Here is a 19,748-nt window from a genome sequence, read left to right as displayed (position 1 = left end):
GTGGTAGCTGCTCTCAGAAATCGTAATTGCCTATGCTGTTTTTAAAACGGCATTAAATCAAACTGGAAAATCTGTGCTGACTGAATGAACAATCAGCAGGCGGTGCAGGCAGTGCCAGGTTTTTATGTGCCACGGGATAGAGCAACAATTCAATACAAATCAAGGGGTTAAGTGTGAGGCGGCACCTGTGATTTGTTTTTGCCACATTAATGTGTGGGTGTGTGAAGTCAGAAGGGTTTGCGAGAGGCCTCTGCAGCACTCTGATCCCCTGTTAAAGAGGCCCTGCCACCCCCAGGCATCTGTCCTTGGGGACTGCTGGTGGAATTCTCCGTCAGGCAAGTCTCCTACATTGCTATAACCCCCCACCAGGCACTCTCCCCATCACCTCCATTCCACTCCTCACTGCCAGAATCCCCCTCCCCCGCATACATCTGTCGCTTGCCCTCACCACTATCTCCCCTCCCTCACGGCTGACCCATGACCCAATCCCCCAACACAACCTCGGCCCCATCCCCAACTTTGATTTGCTGGTCACCAACCAACAGCTGACCACTCCTTACATTCATGCCCACTCTCCAATCCCCCACTGCGCATTCACTCTCCCATCGCCCACTTTTAGGAAGGAGATGAGGAGAAATTTCTTCAGTCAGAGGGTGGTGAATCTGTGGAATTCTTTACCACAGAGGGCTGTGGTTGCCAAGTCAGTGGATATTTTTAAGGCAGAGGTAGATTCTTGATTAGTACATGTGTCAGAGGTTATGGGGAGGGTAGGAGAATGGGATTAGGAGGGAGAGATGGATCAGCCATGACTGAATTACGGACTAGACTTGATGGGCTGAATGGCCTATTTCTACACCTATCCCTTATGACATGACCCCTACTACCCATTCCTTCTCCCATCCCCCACTGCCCAGTCTCTCTCCCATCCCCCACTGGCCAGTCTCTCTCCCATCCCCCACTGCCCATTCAATCTCCCATCCCCCACTGCCCATTCAATCTCCCATCCCCTACTGCCCAGTCTCTCTCCCAGTCTCTCTCCCATCCCCCACTGCCCAGTCTCTCTCCCATCCCCCACTGCCCAGTCTCTCTCCCATCCCCCACTGCCCAATCACTCACCTATCCCAGTATTCATTCACTGTGGTCAACAGCTCCTGTCCATTTTGACCCTGGTCAGTAAATGTTGATGGGACATTTGTACAGAGCTGCGGGCGGTAACTGGAGTTCAACACTTTAAGGGTATTGATCACCTTTGGTAATTTCCCCTCTGCAGGGAAGTCACAATGACTGTTTATAAAATACTATTTTGCCACAGATGGAACATAATGTCCAGTTCTGTGTTGGACAGAGCGTGAAAGATTTACCAAACTTATTCGGGGATGAGCTACTTCATTTCTGTGGATGGACTGTAGGCCTGGGATTGTTTTCCCTGGACAGCCAAAGTTGTGACGGAATCTGGGAGGTATTTAACATCATGAAGAGTGTCAGCAGAGAGAGAAAAACTTGCAACTGGCAAAGCGGTAAAGGATGAAGATGGCTGGTAAATGAACCAAAGGAAAAGTAGTGGTTGGGGTGTAAGATTCACTGCTGGGGGCAGTTATGTAGACCAATGGACTTATAGTTTTGTTTAGTTTATTTTAGTTTAGAGATGCACCTCGGAAACAGGCCCTTCGGCCCACTGAGTCCACACCGACCAGCACACTAACACTATTCTACACACACTAAGGACAATTTACAATGTTACCAAGCCAATTAGCCTACAACCGTAGTCAGGATCAAACCCTAACCAGATCGATCGACTATCCTGATGTTTAAGAAACCGTTAGACAGGTACATGGATAGGCCAAGTTCTGGAAGGATGTGGACCTAGCGCATAAATCTACCGCTGCGCCACCGTACCACCCATAAAGCTTTCCCCCAAAAAATGACTAAATCAAAAAAAATGTTATTCATGTCCTAGGAATCATTCTCTGGGATATTTAAAGAGAGACAGTTGTCTTATCAAGTGAGTGAATTTAAACCTTGTGGGAGAAATCTGAAACTAAAAGCAGATATTCAGCAGGTCTGGAAACATCTGCAGAGAAAAAGTCAACGTGGCCCGTCAGGTCGAAAGATCTTTAATCTGAAACATAACTTTAACAAGAAATGTCACAGATCCGAGACATTAACTCAGTTCTCACTTCATTGATGCTTCCTATGTTGCTGGATGTTTCCACCATTTATCAGCCTCGGGTGTGGACAGTTTCAAGGAAAGTGGGAACATTGAATTGTTTTCACCCCAACATGTTTACACTTGCTGGAGTGAATTGGTGCCTGATACTTCTACCACCTTGCTGAGGCCTGCTGCATAGACAGTCCATCATCACCCCTCCCCCCCTCCCCCCCCATAAACAGTGGAACAATGAGCAACATTTTACCGTGCTCTACACTGTATGACGCCTTAAATTCTCCATATCTCAGTCACATCAAACACTTTCCAGTGGGAATATGCCCATTATTTAATCCTTTTCCTCACCAACATATTTGTCAGCACTGCAATATTCTGTTTGTTTCCATGCCAACAGTGAGAAATCAAAGCGAGCAAATTCTCTCAACAGTTTTAAAACTGAAGACAAGGGCCGCGTGTCTTCTGCTAATCGGTGATCGAGAAACTGGACGGAGTTTGTATGTTCTCCCCGTGACCTGCGTGGGTTATCTCCGATATCTTTGTTTTCTTCCAACACTCCAAAGACGTACAGGCTTGTAGGTTAATTTGCTTGTTATAAATGTAAATTGTTCCTTGTGTGTGTATGATGGTGTTACTGTACGGGGATCGCTTGTCTGCGTGGACTCGGTGGGCCGAAGGGACTGTTTCCTTGTTGTATCTCTAAATTAACTAAACTAAAAGAGAGGCCAGGGCCTGAAACAAGCCACGTATGATGGGTACGAATGTTTATTACTCCGGGCATACACTAGAGGCCAGCTATAATGATCATTGCTCATGGAATAATCCTGACGAATTATGGAACTGGAATAAACTTGTGAGAAAGACCCATGAGGGTGGACGTCTCCCCAAAATTAAATAGGGTCCCGAACTAAAATGTCCCAGCCTTCCACCGACACTGCCTGACCCACTAAGTTCCTCCAGCACTTTGTATTTTTTTGCTCGAGATTCTATCATTTGCAGTCTCTTGTGTCCCCACTCATGTGAGGGAGGGCGAGCATGCATGCAGCATGTGTGAGAGAGAGAGAGAGAGAGCGGGGGGTGTGCTCCGTGAGAGAGGGAGGGTGAGAGAGATTGTGTTTCAGCCAAATGAATATCCGACAAATGTAAAGTGCCACACTTTAACATCTGATATCTGTCAGGCCCAAGTCGAGTCAGATATTTGCACAGCGTTGTGAATCATCTGCTCACTGCCTGTTTCACATCAGTGATTTGCACAGAGGAGGGGAAATATTTTCAAGATTGTTCTGTCAGATGAGCCATGGGACAGGTCTGGGCACTGCCCTCCATTGTCCCAGCTGTGCCACGGGGGAGGGGGGTTGGGCACACCTTCTCCCCACTGTACCATGGGGAGGGGAGGGGGAGGTAGTTCTGGTCCCTGCCCACCCTGCTTCTTGCTGTGCCATAGGGAGGTGTGGGCACTGCGCTTGCGTTATCTCAGTTGTGCCTTGGGACAGGTCTGGGCTCTCCATTCTCCTTGCTATGCCGTGAGAGTGGGTTGGCCATTGCCCTCGCTTCTCCCCACTGTGCCATTGAGGGGGGGGGTGGGTGGTTGGGTGGGGTCTTGGGGACAGCCATCCCTTCTCCCCACTGTGCCATGACGAGGTCTGGCCACTGCCGTTACCTCCTGTGAACCAGCAGGACAGATGAAGCAGCCGGGCTGAGTGGGTGCAGTGGGTGCAGTGGCTGAGGCTGTTTAACGGGAGAGCGCTCCGTACCTTTGAGTTTCTCGGCGGTGAGGCAGGCCTCGTGGTCCGAGTAGTGCACGATGGGGGCAGGCGATGGCGGCCGCAGCTGCTCGTCCTCTACCATCCGCCTGTGCCGCTCCTCGCGCGCAAACATCCGCTGCTTGCACTCCCACTCGTAGAAGTCATCCCGGGCCTGAGCAAAGTCCACGTGCAGGCGGCCTGTGTCCTTCTTGTCCGTACTCGAGCCCAGCCTCATGCGGTAGCCTGAACACAAACAGAGGCCTTTAGCAGGCAAATAACCCAGTGCCGGGAGAGGGTGGAGGGTAAATGGAACGAGTTGCCAGAGGAGATGGTGGAGACGGGCACAATTACATGAATAGGAAAGATTCAGAGGGATATGGGCCAAATACAGACAAATGGGATTATCTAAGATAGGCATCTTGGTCAGCATGGATGAGTTGGGCCGAAGGGCCCGTTTCCTCACTGTGTAATCCTATCTATCGCTCAGCTGTCATTGTCATTTTGTTTCCACATCAGCTGGAGCTTCTTCCTCTTTGGGGGTTTGCTGCCCAGATGTGGTCTATGTATCTGGGGCAAGTGCAGATGAAGGAATACTTAATCAGCACAGCTACTTCATGCAAAACCTCAGGTGGTGGCAAAGAAAAGACTCTTAGAACATATCTTAAGAGTTTCAACATTGACACACACCACTGAGCGACCTGCATATACAGTGGTGCTCATTGAAATGGGGAAGCTAGAATGGAGGTAGCAAAGAGGGAAAACGAATCTTGCAAATCAAGAACCACTGATGTTACAGCATCCCTACATCTGTCACTGATGTAGTAGGAGCATTTCAGCCCAGATTGGTCTCATCTGTCACCTCCTTACACATTGCAATGCTATAGATTAGAGGTCAAGATCTCTCACAAGAACGTGTGATGAACAACAAGTAAAAGTATCTGGGGATGGAGTGGGAAGGGGGAGAGTCCTGTGCACCCCTGAGGGGGAGCTAGTCAGAAGGGCAGGCAGTGAGCCAGTGCACAGTTTCTATCCACAGGGAACTGGAGTTTATATATTCAATCCCATTTACCAGCACCATGGTCACCTCTACATTGGCAATTCAAGTGCTCATTCAGATATTTTTAATGATATTGGAGTTACCACCATCTCTCAGGTCATCCGTTCCAGAACCCAACCACTCTTGGTGAAAAAGTTCTTCCTCAGATCCACTCCAAACCTCCATCTTCTCACCTTTAAGCCTGAGTTTTCTGGTTTTACACTTTTGTAAAAATAGTAACTTTCAGCTTTTGTCTCATAATCACCATTGAAAGAATTGTAGCATCGTGCAGCATGGAACAGGCATTTTGGCCCACCAAGTCTGTTCCTACCATCAACCATCCATTTACACTCATCTCATTTTATTCTCTCCACATTCCCGTCAGCTATCTCCCAGGTTCCACCATTCACCCACGCACTAGGGACAATCCGCAGTGGTTAATTAATTCATGTCTTTAGGACGCCAGAGGAAATTGGAGCACCCGGGGGAAAAGAAGTGTGGTCACAGGGAAAAGGTGCAAACTCCACACAGACAGCACCAGAGGTCAGGAATAGATTAGTTTAGTTTAGTTTATTGTCACGTGCACCGAGGTACATGAAAAGCTTTGGAGTTTGGGAGGAAACCGAAGATCTCAGAGAAAACCCAGGCGGTCCCGGTGAAAACATACAAACTCCGTACAGACAGCACCCGTATTTGGGATCGAACCCAGGTCTCCGGCGCTGCAAACGTTGTAAACGCTCTACCGCTGCACCATCATGGCACTGTATTATTAATTAAATAAATCTGCCTTTTTACAGTAAAACGCTAGTCTCAGTAACCAGGAGATGATCAGACTTCCACAAAATCACATCTGGTTCGCTAATAGTCCTCAAGAAGGAACTCTCCAAACCTTACTCAGTCCAACCTCAATGTGACTCGAGATCCATCAAGGTGATTGGCTTTGAATTGTGCTGCATTTTGGGATATATTGAGTTGGATATCGAATATTAGTCATTACCAGTGACATCAATGTCCCACGAAACAGATAAACAAAAGAACAAAATAATGTAGAAAATAGTTGCTGGATCTTACAGAATTCTTAAAAGCCTGTGAAATCGTTCAACATTTTTATGTGGCTAAATTTGCATGTTCTTAAAAATATGCTTAAAAAAGTAGTATCCATGCCAACTGACATTTTATGCATTTGAAGCCTTTTCGCTTGAGAATTAAATTATAGGTGAGAGTACATCAATCATGAATTGTGTCAATGTACCAAGACTGGAGAATTTAAAGATCACAATCTTGTTTTTCCCAGATGCGAAGGGGAGCTTCAAGTCTTCAAAAGAGCTCCAGCGCCAGCCAGTTACATTAAATAAATTTAATTCCACAGCAGAATTAAAATCCAAGCCCAGCGCAGTTGTGTGAGAAATATGTTTAAATGCCAAGGACCACAAAAGGCATGAAGCAGCTGGTTCAGAAGTAATGTTGATGCGAGCTGGAGTCAGTGTGATCAGCGAAAGGGATCAGTGGCTAAGGGTGATATATGTGAAGGTTTGATAGTAAGATTAAACGAGTACTTACCAGTACGAAGTTTGATCTGTATTTTATGAGGAGTTACGGTGAGGGATTAAGTGAAGACCCCAGCTCCAGTGCGCATGCGGCATACTTCGAAGCAGCGGTGTGAAATCACAGAATAGACACAATATTTGAAGTAAGATAGTAAAGATCACGAGACATCAGTTTATTAGCTTGATCTGTATAATGAGGGTGGGAGCGGCGGGCACTTAATCCCTCACCGTAACTCCTCATAAAATACAGATCAAACTTCGTACTGGTAAGTACTCGTTTAATCTTACTATTTTACTTCGGAGTCACGTGAGTGATTCCGTGAAGACTTCAAAGGTCTGTGATTTCAAACCGTGTAACAGTTTTTATTTCACTCACTGCCGAAGTTTATGAGGGAGGAAGTGTTATCGTAATCAACCAGTGGATCTGCTTTCAAAAGAAACAGAAAGGTATTTGTTAACAATAACAACATAACAGAGCTCCTCTGAGCTTAAATTAATATTGCAGTTTGTAATATTCTCCTGCAATTAAATCAGGTTTATCAACGGTTTATAATAAAAAAATGTCCTGAAAGCGGTTCCCTTGACCATTCTGCTGTATTGAAAATGAGGTCAACCGGGATGTCCATTCGTTCAGCCGCTGATATCAATGCTGCCCTAGTGGAATGGGATTAAATGTATTATTATCTATTCCGGCAGTGTTCAGTATCTGTTTGAGCCACCTTGTTGTGGTTTGGCTCGTACCCCGTTTTGGGTTACTGTGGTTGACCCATAGGCTTTCCTCTCCCTCTAAGATAGTGGGTTGTGTCTATATATAGTAGTAGATGGGTCACCACACTCAACCTGGACTCTGGTGGGTAGGCCCGGAATCCCACCAGTGAATCGGGCGTTCCTGGTCCATATAGCCATATAACGACTACAGCACGGAAAACACAGGCGATCTCGACCCTGCTAGTTCGTGCCGAATCCATATACCTGCGAGTTAGATTTTACCAGACCTAAATATGAACTTGATGCGTCTGGGGTAATCACCATGTATCCAGTCTAGTTTATGGAGTGACCGGACTCTTTGAGCGTGTACGAGAGCCATAAGCATGAGCCTTTTTTTAAAACATAGATTAAGCAAGCTGAGGGATCTGGCTGGTGCCATTCTCTGAGGTATGTCAATATCACACCAATATCCCATACATGGGTATATACCTGGGTGTTTGGGGCTTATATTATAGTTGCCCTTCATAAGTTTACCTTCAGTGGATGGGATCCCATGCTCTGCTGACATGCGGTTTTAGATAAGCAGATAAGGCGCTCCATGCTGTATTTACGGCACTGTAACTCACCTTTTAGTCATGGTGTAGATGTTCCAGGAACTCCAATACGTCAGTGGTTGAATAGTTCGTTGTCCCTGCGTCGTGGCAGTATTTTACCCATGTTAGCTTTTAGTGACTGTTCGCAGGGATGCCGACATGGTGGTAATGGTTCCTTTGGATAATCCCAGTCCCTGGTAAGGTCTATTCAAAACCTGCACCCAGGAGTTTGATGTTTCCCTGGCATGGGTGGCTTATGCCTGATACTGGGTTGAGTCAGCAACCATGGTCCACTAGGGAAATCCATAGGTGACTCGCCCACCGTGTCGTGATGAACTGGGAACCATGGCTGTAGGCCGGTCGGGCACGTTCAATATCTCGGAGACAGATCCCATCTGTATTGCGAAGTGCCCGACGGATGAGGCAGAAGGGAGGAAGGCAAAGCAGAAATTCCCCCTTCCAGCGTATAGGCATCTATCGCTGCTGCCTCTAATCTGGTTCCTAAGTCACATACATGGGTTACTGGTGATTCCGTCTTGTGCAACCAAATTGATATCTGGCTTTCAAACTGCTTAATAAATTTAGCAGATATTTTGGGTTATGACATCTATTCAATGTAATCATAAATTGTACCCCGTGACATGGTGTCTCCTACTGTGTTCTAGCTTCCTAGGACATAGGCAGCTGATAGTTAAAATGTCTTTTGACACACCATTGACAGATTTGTTTGACCAATTTGTTGCACAATAATGATTATTATGCTCCCCATATGGTTGATATAAGCCACCACCATAGTATTATCAATCCGTAACCACATATGTACGTGCTGCATTTGAAATGCATATGCTTTTTAGCCCAATAGGCGATCACCAATCCCAAGAAGTTGATGCCCGGTATGTGTAGTAACGATGTTTGTGACTTGGTCCATCTGTTACCTGTGCTGGATATGGAGTTTAGTTGCTCCCCAGCCTAAAGTACTGGCATTGGTTTTTAAAAATAACCAAGTTGGGATTGGTGATGATAATAGGGCTGAAAACTATGCCAAATATATGTCTGCCCACCACCTTAATTGTGATATAGCTTCAGTGGGTACATTCATGATTTGATTATAGTGACCCAAGTGTCTTGGCAAAGTAACAGTCATATGGACGGAATTGTTATTGAAGCCCAGATAATCCTTGGTAGTAACGCTTCAATTCTGGTTTATCTGGGCGTGGGATGAACCTCAGCTTTAGGGAGCTGTTTCGTAGCTAGAACTGCTCCACAGCTAATTCCTTTGTTTCCCCTAATATGAGGATATCATCCAATATGTGCCATGATTATGCTTGTTTTCTTAATATTTTCATGGCCATTTTTAATAGTTTAGGGCGGAGGTTTAGACCATATGAAATGCTATATGCTCCCATGGTTGCCCTAACCGGGATATCCATGATCCAGGTAAATATATTTAGGTATCTATAATGATCCTAGTGTATGGTATAAGATAGTTAGCATCTCCCATATCAATGCTCCCCATAGGTATCCTAGGGAGATCAGATGTCTGGCAGTGACAAAACTCCACCTCCATCTTAAAGTGGATATACTCAACAGATTTATTTAGTGATATTAGATCAATGATGATGCTACATTCATCATCTTTTATAGTTTTGGTGAATATATTCGATACAAATTCCAATCCGTTTAGTAATGTGCCTGTTTAGTTCAGCTTGCCTTCTCACTTCTCTTTTCTTAGAGGGAGAAACAGCCCTTTGGGCGCATTGCTGAACTGGCAGTAAAATGCCCAATTTGAATTCGTTTTTATCCTCTAATGCTGTTGAGTATATTTTGGTTATTTGTGACAGCATCCCATGCTTAGCCCACTCCCCATGCAGTTTAGTAGAACACCCTTGTTTTAGTGTAAACTGGGAGGAACCAGACTACCTACCTCCATGCTTGTTGTTTTTCATGAAGGCGTAGTTTGCTGGTATGCTGGTGCTGTCGGTGGGGCGGCGCATCTTCCCACGGCTCCGCTCTGGGCCCCGTCTAAAAAGAACTATGGGGATCTGCAGCGGTCACCAGGCTTTCACCAGTCCTTGTTTGATATTGCTGGTGGATGCCGAGGGGTGCTGCCAGCTGGGTGTTGGATGTGATGTCCTGCTCGTCCCATAGCCTGCTCCCTCTTCCCCGCAGCAGCGGTTTGCATAGCCCCATATATTCGGGGTTGCGGGCAGGTCTATATGCACCATCGTTCAGTCGAGTATCCCAAATATGGGAACATCTTAGGCGTCAGCACCAAAGGCGAGCAAAGGTGGTAACATCTTGACCTTCTGTAGAATTCGCTGCTTGTCTGTGAGTCTACGAGACCCAGCTGCCTGCGGATTTGCCTCTGGAAAGGCCTGTTCCTGCAGGGCTTTTGTTGGGAAGATGGTCGCGTGGAGGAGCCATGTAGTGGCCCACGACAACCAGTGGCTCTTCCTGATCCTGCTCCCCTGGCATACTGCTGTTCTCGTCCGCCTGCCCAGCACTTAAGCCAGCCCAGCCCTGGCCTCCTTAGCCCTTAAAAAAGGAGCATAAAGGATGCGCTAAATGGGAGGAGGCAAAGCACTCCACTCCGCTGTTGCATCAATCCCTCGACAAGGGAGATGGCTAGTGCAATAGCACTGGGGTAGGAGTCAGCTCCCTTGGCATTCAGCCAGTGCCCCTTTACACCGGCGGCACAGGGAGCGGCTCGGTGTCGAGTGAGCGGGAGCATTGAAATAGCTCCACCGCTACCGGTGGCTGCCTCCCAGATAAGGACCCTCGTGTGGAGTTGGGCAGGCAGTCCTTCTCCTGGAGGTGAACTTCATGACCTCCTCTGGCTTGGGGAGACAGACATACTCATTTTTGCTGTCTCCAACCTGTTCCAGCTTGGAGGAAGATGGCTCCTGTAGAACCTGTAAATTGGTAAGATTTCCCCTTACCTGCATGTAGAGGCTGCCTGCCGTTTTCCAGGCGGCGTTGTGGCGGTTCCCGGGCGGTGATTCTCCTGGTCAGGAGTCTGCAGGGCTGCCGGTCGGGTTTTTTAAAATTTCCCGCCGGTCCGCGGCTGTACGGAACAGCTGTTCAGTGGACCGGCATTAGCGCAGCTCCTAGCAGCGGTCCGCAGCGTTAGCGGTCCGGGTGGCACCTTTTCCCCGTCACTGTCGGCCCCACGCTGGAGTCGAAACGGGGCCCGCTCACCATGCCTCACTTTGCTCCCCCTGGAGCAAAAACCACAAGGCCCGATTAAGGTAAGTACTTACCTCTCGTCCTTGGATGCGGGAGCGCCCGACTCCCGCTGGCTGCCGCGTTCTGCACGCTGTGCGATTATGTCGCATGCGCACTGGAGCTGGGGTCTTCACGGAATCACTCACGTGACTCCGAAGTAAAATCAAGCAGTTCTCTATCAGTATATGAAAGGAGAACATGAGTTACTGGTTTAGGGGCATAATTTTTTTGCTTTAAATGGCAGAGGAACCTATTCTGTAGATAGACACAAAAAGCTGGAGTAACTCATCGGGTCAGGCAGCATCTCTGAAGAAAAGGATTAGATGACGTCACCTATTCCTTTTCTCCAGAGATGCTGCCTGACCCGATGAGCTACTCCAGTTTTTTGTGTCTATCTTCAGTTTAAACCAGCATCTGCAGTTCCTTCCTATTCTATAGTTCCACTTGCCATTTGTTTTTAAATAGGTAACGTATATAGTGTCCCAAAGCGGGTTTGCACCTTTTGAAGCACTTTTTTCAGTCACTGCTGCTGGAGACACACAGGCAATTTATTGTAATGTTTTGGGGGATGTGGGCAGTGAAGGTAGGACCAGCATTAATTGCCCAGCTCCACACGGTGTTGGGGAGCTGGTGGTGAGTTACCTACAACTGAGTGTCATGTTGGGCTGTTTCAGAGGCAAGGGAGGGTGAAGCATGTTGTTTGGTTTGTTGTTACCCAGAGGCCAGGCCAGGAATGTTCAGCAGATATCCTCCCCTGAAGCAGATGGATTTGAATGCTTTCATTTCTGAGGTGTTTTGACAAAATCAATAACGGAGCCTCCTCCCTCGACTCTGTCCAGGGACCCCAACATCCTCTCAGGGTAAGCAGAGGTTCACTTGCACCTCCTCCAACCTCATCTACTGTATCCATTGTTCAAGAAGTGGGCTCTTATACATCAACGAGACCAAATGTAGATTGGGCAATCGTTTCGAGGAACACCTTCGCTCAGTCTGCCTGGACCTACCTGATCTCCCGGTTGCTGGACACTTTAATTCTCCTTCCCATTCCCACACTGACCTATCTGTCCCAGGGCTCATTGTCAGAGTGAGGCTAATGGCAAATTGGAGGAACAGCATCTCATATTTGACTTGGGCAGCTTACAGCCCAGTGGAATTAAATTGATTTCTCTAACTTTAAGTAATCCTGGCATTCCCTCTCTCTCTCTCTCTCTCTCTCTCTCTATCGATCCCCCACCCAAGACGCAGCAGCTTCTCCCTTTTCCCTGTCGGGTCTCCGTAGTCGTTGGGGCCTAGCACCGTGGAGCGGCCTCCAACCTGAATGACCCGGGGGCTCGGGAGACTGCGGACTGCGGAGCTGCGGACTACTCACCATCGTGGGGCTGGCCGGCCTCGGAGCGTGGGGAGCGGTGGTGACTCGCTGCTGCAACGCGACTCCTGGGGCTCGGAGGCTCCAGCAACGCAGCCGCAGGTCCGGTGAACTGGGACATCGGGAGCTTGCGGGTCCGGGGAGAGAGACCGCTTCCCGGAGCTCCCACAACGCGACTTCTCCAGCCCGTGTCGCGGGGTTGGAACAACCCGGACCGGGACCGTACATCACCTGGCGCGGCTTCATGGCCGTGGGACTCACCAATGCCCGTGGGGGTTCCAACCTTGTACTTTCAGACCGGGAGCGGGGCCGTAAATCGCCCCGCGCGGCCTAAAATGGCCGTGGGACTTATCATCACCCGCCTGGGGCTTGGACATCGGGAGAGAAATTGAGAGCAGGGGAGAGAAAAGACTTTGCCTTCCATCACACTAGGTTCACTGTGATGGATGTTTGTGTGAATTTAATTGTGTGTATGTCTGTAGGACATTGTCTTTGTTTGTATGGCTGTGGAAACAACATTTCGTTTGAGTCTCACTGAGGCTCAAATGACAATAAATTTGTATTGTATTGTATTGTATTGTATTGTATTCTCATTTTCACCCAACAAACAGCTAACATGGCCGGTTTCAATTATCATTATTACTGTTTTGCATATCTTTCATTCGTTGTTCTTCATCTGTCTACATCATCATCTACATCTCTCATTTCCCTTTCTCCTGACTAGTCTGAAGAAGGGTTTCAACCTAAAATGTCACCTATTCCTTCTCTCCAGAGATACTGCCTGTCCCACTGAGTTACTCCAGCTTTTTGTGTCTATCAACGGAATTTAAAATCCAGTACTGCCGTGATGGGATTTGAACTGGGGTCTCCAGACCGTTAGTCCAGGCCTGGCAATTAAACCAGTGCCCTACCACATGCCCAGCCCCAGTAACTCAGCGGGTCAGGCAGCATCACTGGAGAAACAGAAACATAGAAAAATAGGTGCAGGAGTAGACCATTTGGTCCTTGAAGACAGCACCGCCATTCAATATGATCATGGCTGATCATCTAAAATCAGTATCCCGTTCCTGTATTTTCCCCATATCCCTTGATTATTTTAGCCCTAAGAACTCTCTTGAAAACATCGAGTGAATCGGCCTCCACTGCTTTCAGTGGCAGAGAATTCCACAGATTCACAACTCTCTGGATGAAAAGATTTTTCCTCATCTCAGTCCTAGATGGCCTCCCCCTTATTTTTAAACTGTGACCCCATCGTTCTGGACTCCCCCAACATGGGGAACAATTTTCCTGCCATCGATGAGCTGATTGTGCTGAGCTATCTACCCAGTGGCAACATTAAACCATTGCAGAGAGTGTTCCTCAGGCTGTGTCAATGGGGCAGGCCTACAGCGCGCTCAGTGAAGGAAGAGACAGGCACCTGACAAGTAGATGGCTTTGTCCACCATAAACTCCTCAGCAAAACGGATGTGGCAGAAGTTCTTCTTGCTCTTGCGGAGTGCTGTGATGGCGCCACATTGCTCGAAAACCTCGCGGATGATTTCCTCGGCGGCGTTCTCTGGCAGGCCTCCCACAAACACCGTCTTGCAGCCTGGCGGGCGGTCGCGGGTAGCCGGAGGGGGCAAGTCTGCGGAACACAACACCCACAACGTCACACGAGTCGAGGTGTCAGAGGTTATGGGGAGAAGGCAGGAGAATGGGGTTAGGAGGGAGCGATAGATCAGCCGTGATTGAATGGCGGAGTAGACTTGATGGACCAGGTGGCCTAATTCTACTCCTATTCCTTATGACCTTGACCTGCTTCCTGCAGGCAGCGTTCCACACTGTATCACACAATCCCTGCAAAGTGAAGCTGGGTCGTATAATGAGGCTGAACCTCTGTCTGTCTGTCCCTGTTACTTTCCCATATGTGGTGGATCTCAGGCTCCGACAGGCAAAATAAAACTTCAGGTTGAGCAGAATACTTTCCATTTCTCTCTCTATTATCCATCAAGAGTGTACACTGCCAGTGTGTAATCTTCAACCATACTGATCTAGGGCCCTCCTCAACACTCAAAACTTGAAAATCAGGCTGCTCTTTGCCATGGGTGTGCAATCCCTTTGCACCTCCGTCCCTCATTAGAATGGGCTGGGAACCGTACACTCCCTCCTTGAGCACAGGCCCAACCAGCCTTCACTCACGCACTATTCACCTCGCTAAACTTGTTCTCACTTTGAACAAATACTCCTTCACCTGCACTCACTTCTTCCATATCTATTTGCCCAAGCTGTGCCTGAGGTTGTTTTGGAATTTATTTGCCCAAGCTATTTTTGAGATTTATGTGGAATGGCCTTTGTTTCAATCCAACCTGGGTTTACCTCAAAACCTTTCTGGTACATGGAATTCTGCATTGTCCACTATGCCTTCATCTTCACATGGTCAATCTCTGACTCTTGCTTTTCTGGATTTCTCTCTATCTCAGGAGATAGGCTAACAACTGACATCCATTAGTGCTGATGAAGGGTCTTTGATCTGACATGTCAATTCTCATGTTCATAAGTGATAGGACCAGAATTAGGCCATTCACCCATCACGTCTACTCCACGCTTCTATCAATGCTGATCTATCTCTCTCCTAATCCCCATTCTCTTGGCATCTCCCCATAGCCCCTGACAACCGTACTAATCAAGAAGCTATCAATATCTGCCTTAAAAATATCCATTGACTTGGTCCCCAAAGCCTTCTGTGGCAATTAATTCCACAGATTCGCCACCCTCTGACTAAAGAAATTCCTCATCTCCTTCCTAAAGGTATGTCCTTTTATTCTGAGACTGTGGCCTCTGGTCCCATACTCTCCCACTAGTGGAATCATCCTCTCCACATCCACTCTATCTAGACCTATCGCTATTTGAATCCTTGCTATGAATTCTATTTCTCTTCCCTCCGATGCAGTGTGACCTGCAGAGTATTTCCAGCATTTGCCCGTTTTTATTATAGTTAAAGCCTGCCTGTTAAGAACCACTACTGGTACAAAGGACATCTTAACATATTGTGAACGAGCAGCTGCCATAATTAGCCATGAAGCAAACACCATATGATTCTGAATTTCCATTCTTAGTTCACCGGGTAATCCACCGGGTGGCGCCAGCGATGGCTGCCTCGCCAATAGTCTGTCTGTCCTTTCCTCCTTTGTGTTTTAATAGTATGTGTTAAATGTATGTTTTTAGTGTTCTTTAGCTTGTATAATGTGGGGGGTGGGGTTGGGGGAAACTTTTTCTAATCGACGGAGATGCAATTATTTTCCGTATTGTATCTCCGTCCGCACTGCGGCCTAACATCGAGGAGTTGGCGGCCTTTGCTGGAGACCAACTTTTGAGAGCTCCACCGCAGGTGCCTACGGGACTTTAACATTGCGAGGCTCACAATCCCTTTGTCAGGGATCGGCCTCAGAGCTCCATCCATGGGTGCTTGCAGACTTTAACATCACGGAGCCCGTGGTCTCTGGTCAGAGACCGACATCGGGAACTCCAAGCCGCGGGAGTTTCGACCGCCCCAACGCAGGAGCTTCGACTGCCGGCTCCAGGAGCTTTGATTGCCCCAAATGATGGTTCGAGTGCCCCGACCGCAGGAGAAATAAAGAGGAAGAAGCTTGGACTTTTTTTGCCTTCCATCATAGTGAGGAATGCGTGGAATCTGCTGTGGTGGATGTTTATATTAACTTTTATGTAGTTGTGTGTCTTGTTGCTTTTTTTTCGTATGACACTGGGCTGCCCATGGGAGAACCCCATGTAGGTATGTTACAGAACCTACCTGAATCGTTGATGAGAATCTGCCCCCACCCCGTGTGCGCGATTTTGGCGCTGTTTAGAAGGGGCGGGTTTAAAACGCGATTTTTACTAGGCTGTTGCAATCGAAAATGTTCAGCCTAGTAAATCATTAACGGAAAATCGCTGAAAGACCCCATCGCAAAAGGTATTATTAGTTTTTATGGCCTTGTATAATAGTTATAGTAGTTTAAAAATCACTCTCTAAACCCGCGACCTCTCACAGCCCCAGGGTTTTATAAAGCAAACAATTAAAGGTATGTACCTTATTTTTACATTAAAAGGGGCTTCTTAAGAACCCTGTATATAAAGTTTTCTATAGTGAGTAGCTCATTTTGGGCTCTTTATATCCCGCAGTGTTTTTCTGGGCATTTGAGGGCACAAATCCAGCGCAATGTGAACGTTCTAAACCAGCGCGTTCACAGGAACCCACTAGAAAGCCGATTTAAATTGACTTTAATTTACAGCAATTGAACACTAAATTCCTTCCATTTGGCCTATAAATTGATGTAAATGAGATTTAAAAATCACGTTTCATTGTGAATTATTTGTGAATATTATTTGGACACTTAGGCTATTTAAAAATGTTAATCATTTATTAAGAAATGGATAGATGTTTAGATCTAGTAATTGAAGTTTGAAATTAGCTACAATTGGGTAACTAACTAATTATATGCTTTAATTTCAGGTCGTCCAAGTAAGATTATTTTATATTTGTTTCAGAATGCTTCAATCTATGATAACTGAAAATTTCATTCAGTTCTCTTAATTTTTAAGAAGATTATGGGCTTTTGACTGTCCATGATCACAGCTTTTTTGTTATGGCCATAGAAAATCAATAGGGAACAAGATTCTAATTTCCGAGTATGAAAATGGCCATAACCTTTTTATTACTTGAGATATGAAAGTGAATTAGGTGTCAAATTAAACTTATTGTTATGCTTTATCTGATGGGATAAATTGCAGACTTGATTTTTTAAATCTCAAAATTTTGTAACATTGCTACCCCATGTCTGTGCCAATTGACCATATATTTAAATATTACCGCAATCCAGCGATCACAAGTTCGGACTCCTGGTTGTGTGCTCCACATTGCCAGCTCTACATGATGTGGGAAGACACTGACTAATGTGCTCTTTGCATAGGTTATGCTAACTTTACCAGTCAGTGTTTACTGACCTTCAGATCCTTCTTCTTAGAGAATAAAATCTTGCTATTTCCATCTGATTGTTCCACACTTAAACTCCACACTCAAGCTCCTAACTCAAGCTGTTAGGGATGTCCCCAGCTGTCCCCATTGTGCGATGAATTCCCCTCTCCCATCCCCACTGCTCTATGAATACCCCTCTCCTGTTCCTATTGCTGTTATGTGAATAATCCCCTCTGGCCCCCATTGCGGTTAGGAATGGCTGCTCTTTGGAGAGAGATGGGGTGACGCTGCCACTGGTCAGTCAGCTCAGCTGCTGATCTGCTGCCCAGCCAGTCAATGGATGACGACCAAAACCTTCCTGTCTGCAGCCCCAGCCTAAACCGTAGCCCCAGCCGCACACGGGGAATTTACCCAATGAGCAGGAGAGCTGTGCATCCTTCCTGAGAACAACACATAGTGTGGACTCACAGCCCTCCCAACACCAACCTGCCATTCCTACAAGAGAAAGACAATAGTCAACGCACCCCACAGCCACATGCAACATGTCCCCCTCCCCCCAAGACCGCACCTCGCCCCCACAGAACCTTTGCCGCATTCGCGATCCCACCCCTCACACTCACTTGGGTTTGCAGGGAACAGGGTGCAGCTGGCACAGTGGATGATTTCCTTCATTACCGGCAGCCCCTGGGGGCCGGCTGGTCGCAGTAAACCTATGCCGGTCATCGTGGGGTTGACCGGGGCCATCCCCGCCATGAGCCCCAGGCTGTGTTCGAACGCAGGCACGCAGATGGGATCTGTGAACACAAATACACTGTTACCACTGTACTGCTGCAGATACGTCGCATGCAACCGGCCTCTTGCAAAACACTACCTTCTAGCACGGTGGCACATTGGTGGGTTGCTGCCTTACCGCGCCAGAGCTCCAGGTTCAATCCTGGCTACGGGTGCTGTCTGTACGGAGTTTATACTGTACATTCTCCCTGAGACTGCGTGAGTTTTCTCCAGGTGCTCCGGTTTCCTCCCACACTCCAAAGATGGACAGGTTTGTAGGTTAATTGACCAATAAAATTGTATATTGTCCCTAGTGTATAGGATAGTGCACGTGTATGTGGATCGCTGGTCTTGTGTGCCGAAGGGCCTGTTTCCGCGATGAATCTCAAAAGTAAAGACCACCCCCAACCCTTACTCCGATTATCCAAAGATCTTCAGGGCTCTGAGTTTTCGCACAACTTGCCCAGCACAGCCACTGGTGTGCCAAGCAGTGTCTGACCCCTGCAACCGGTTAGTCTCTCCAGCCGCCTGCCACTTTTGCGGGCTGGAAGAGTCCGTGTACCACATGTATATGGAGTGTGTGAGCTTGCAGCCCCCGTTTCATTATCTAAAGGAGCTGTTCCTTGCCTTCTGGCTACATTTCGTGACACCATGAACACGTGGTCTCGGCCTGAAGGACGGCCCGTTTCAGAAATTCATCGGAGGTTTGGTGAGACAGTTTTGTTTATTATTAGACCAAGTGCAGACCCGTTGGGTCTGCTCCCCCAACGCAGCCGTTCCCTACTCGTAGGCCCCACGGGAGATGTGGTCCTCCAAGTAAAGCCGCTTCCGTAGTCAGTAGTGCGGCTGTTTTTAAATGGCGTCTTTGAGGTGAGATGCGGGCGCCAGCAGCCGTTAGGAGGCGACAAAAATGATGAGTGGGGGGGGGGCGATGAAATTTGATGAGTGGATACTTGGAATGAAAAGTGAAATCTCTACCGAAATGGAAAAAAAGTCGGCATTTCTGCGTTTGACGTTGGCGTAGCAACAGATCAAAGGCTGGCAGCCACAAGTCAGAAACACACACAGCCAGCCAGCCAGCACCCACACAGTTTTAATATTATATAGATAGATAGATTATTGTCAAATGTACCGAGGTTCAGTGAAAAGCTTTTTCGTTGAGTGTTAACAGAGCTGGAGTGGTGATCAGTCCACATGCCTCTGTGTGAACCTACTGACTGCCTCGGACAAGTCCATGTTCATTCAGCGATGAGGAATTCTCCCTCACACCAGATAGCGGACAATGTACATTGCAACTGATCTTAGCCCCCCCCCATCAGCCTCACCCAGGTACAATCCTGAACATTCGGCGGTGTCTGTGTGGAGTTTGCGCACTCTCCCTGAATGTGCGAGTTTGTAGATTAATTGGATGCTGTAAATTGGACCTCACCCCCTGTATAGGTGAATAAGAGAATTATGGAGAGAATAACAAGAATAACAATAATTTGTGAGCTAGCATAGAAGTGATGGGCCAAATAACCTCCTTCTATGTGGTAAGGAAGTACAGAAGTATGTAGTGTGAGAATCCACTTGAAAAGCATTGATCCACAATTGGTTTCATCTTAGAGAGATTTTCTTTAACAGCCTCAAGACCAATGTAACC

The 19,748-nt window shown here is 47.3% G+C and overlaps 1 protein-coding gene across 1 annotated transcript in view; it reads right to left on the bottom strand.

Annotated features, from left to right (window-relative positions):
- The window catches only part of enox1 (ecto-NOX disulfide-thiol exchanger 1), a 183,290-nt gene that overhangs the window by 116,499 nt on the left and 47,043 nt on the right, over positions 1-19,748 (bottom strand). The window contains 3 exon segments of the mRNA XM_055644792.1: positions 3,919-4,152; positions 13,802-14,008; positions 17,956-18,129. Of these exon segments, the coding sequence (XP_055500767.1) occupies positions 3,919-4,152; positions 13,802-14,008; positions 17,956-18,129 (615 nt within the window).

Source organism: Leucoraja erinacea, chromosome 13, assembly GCF_028641065.1.
Source record: "Leucoraja erinacea ecotype New England chromosome 13, Leri_hhj_1, whole genome shotgun sequence".
Classification (NCBI taxonomy): domain Eukaryota; kingdom Metazoa; phylum Chordata; class Chondrichthyes; order Rajiformes; family Rajidae; genus Leucoraja; species Leucoraja erinaceus.
This window is presented reverse-complemented; position numbering and strand designations above follow the sequence as displayed.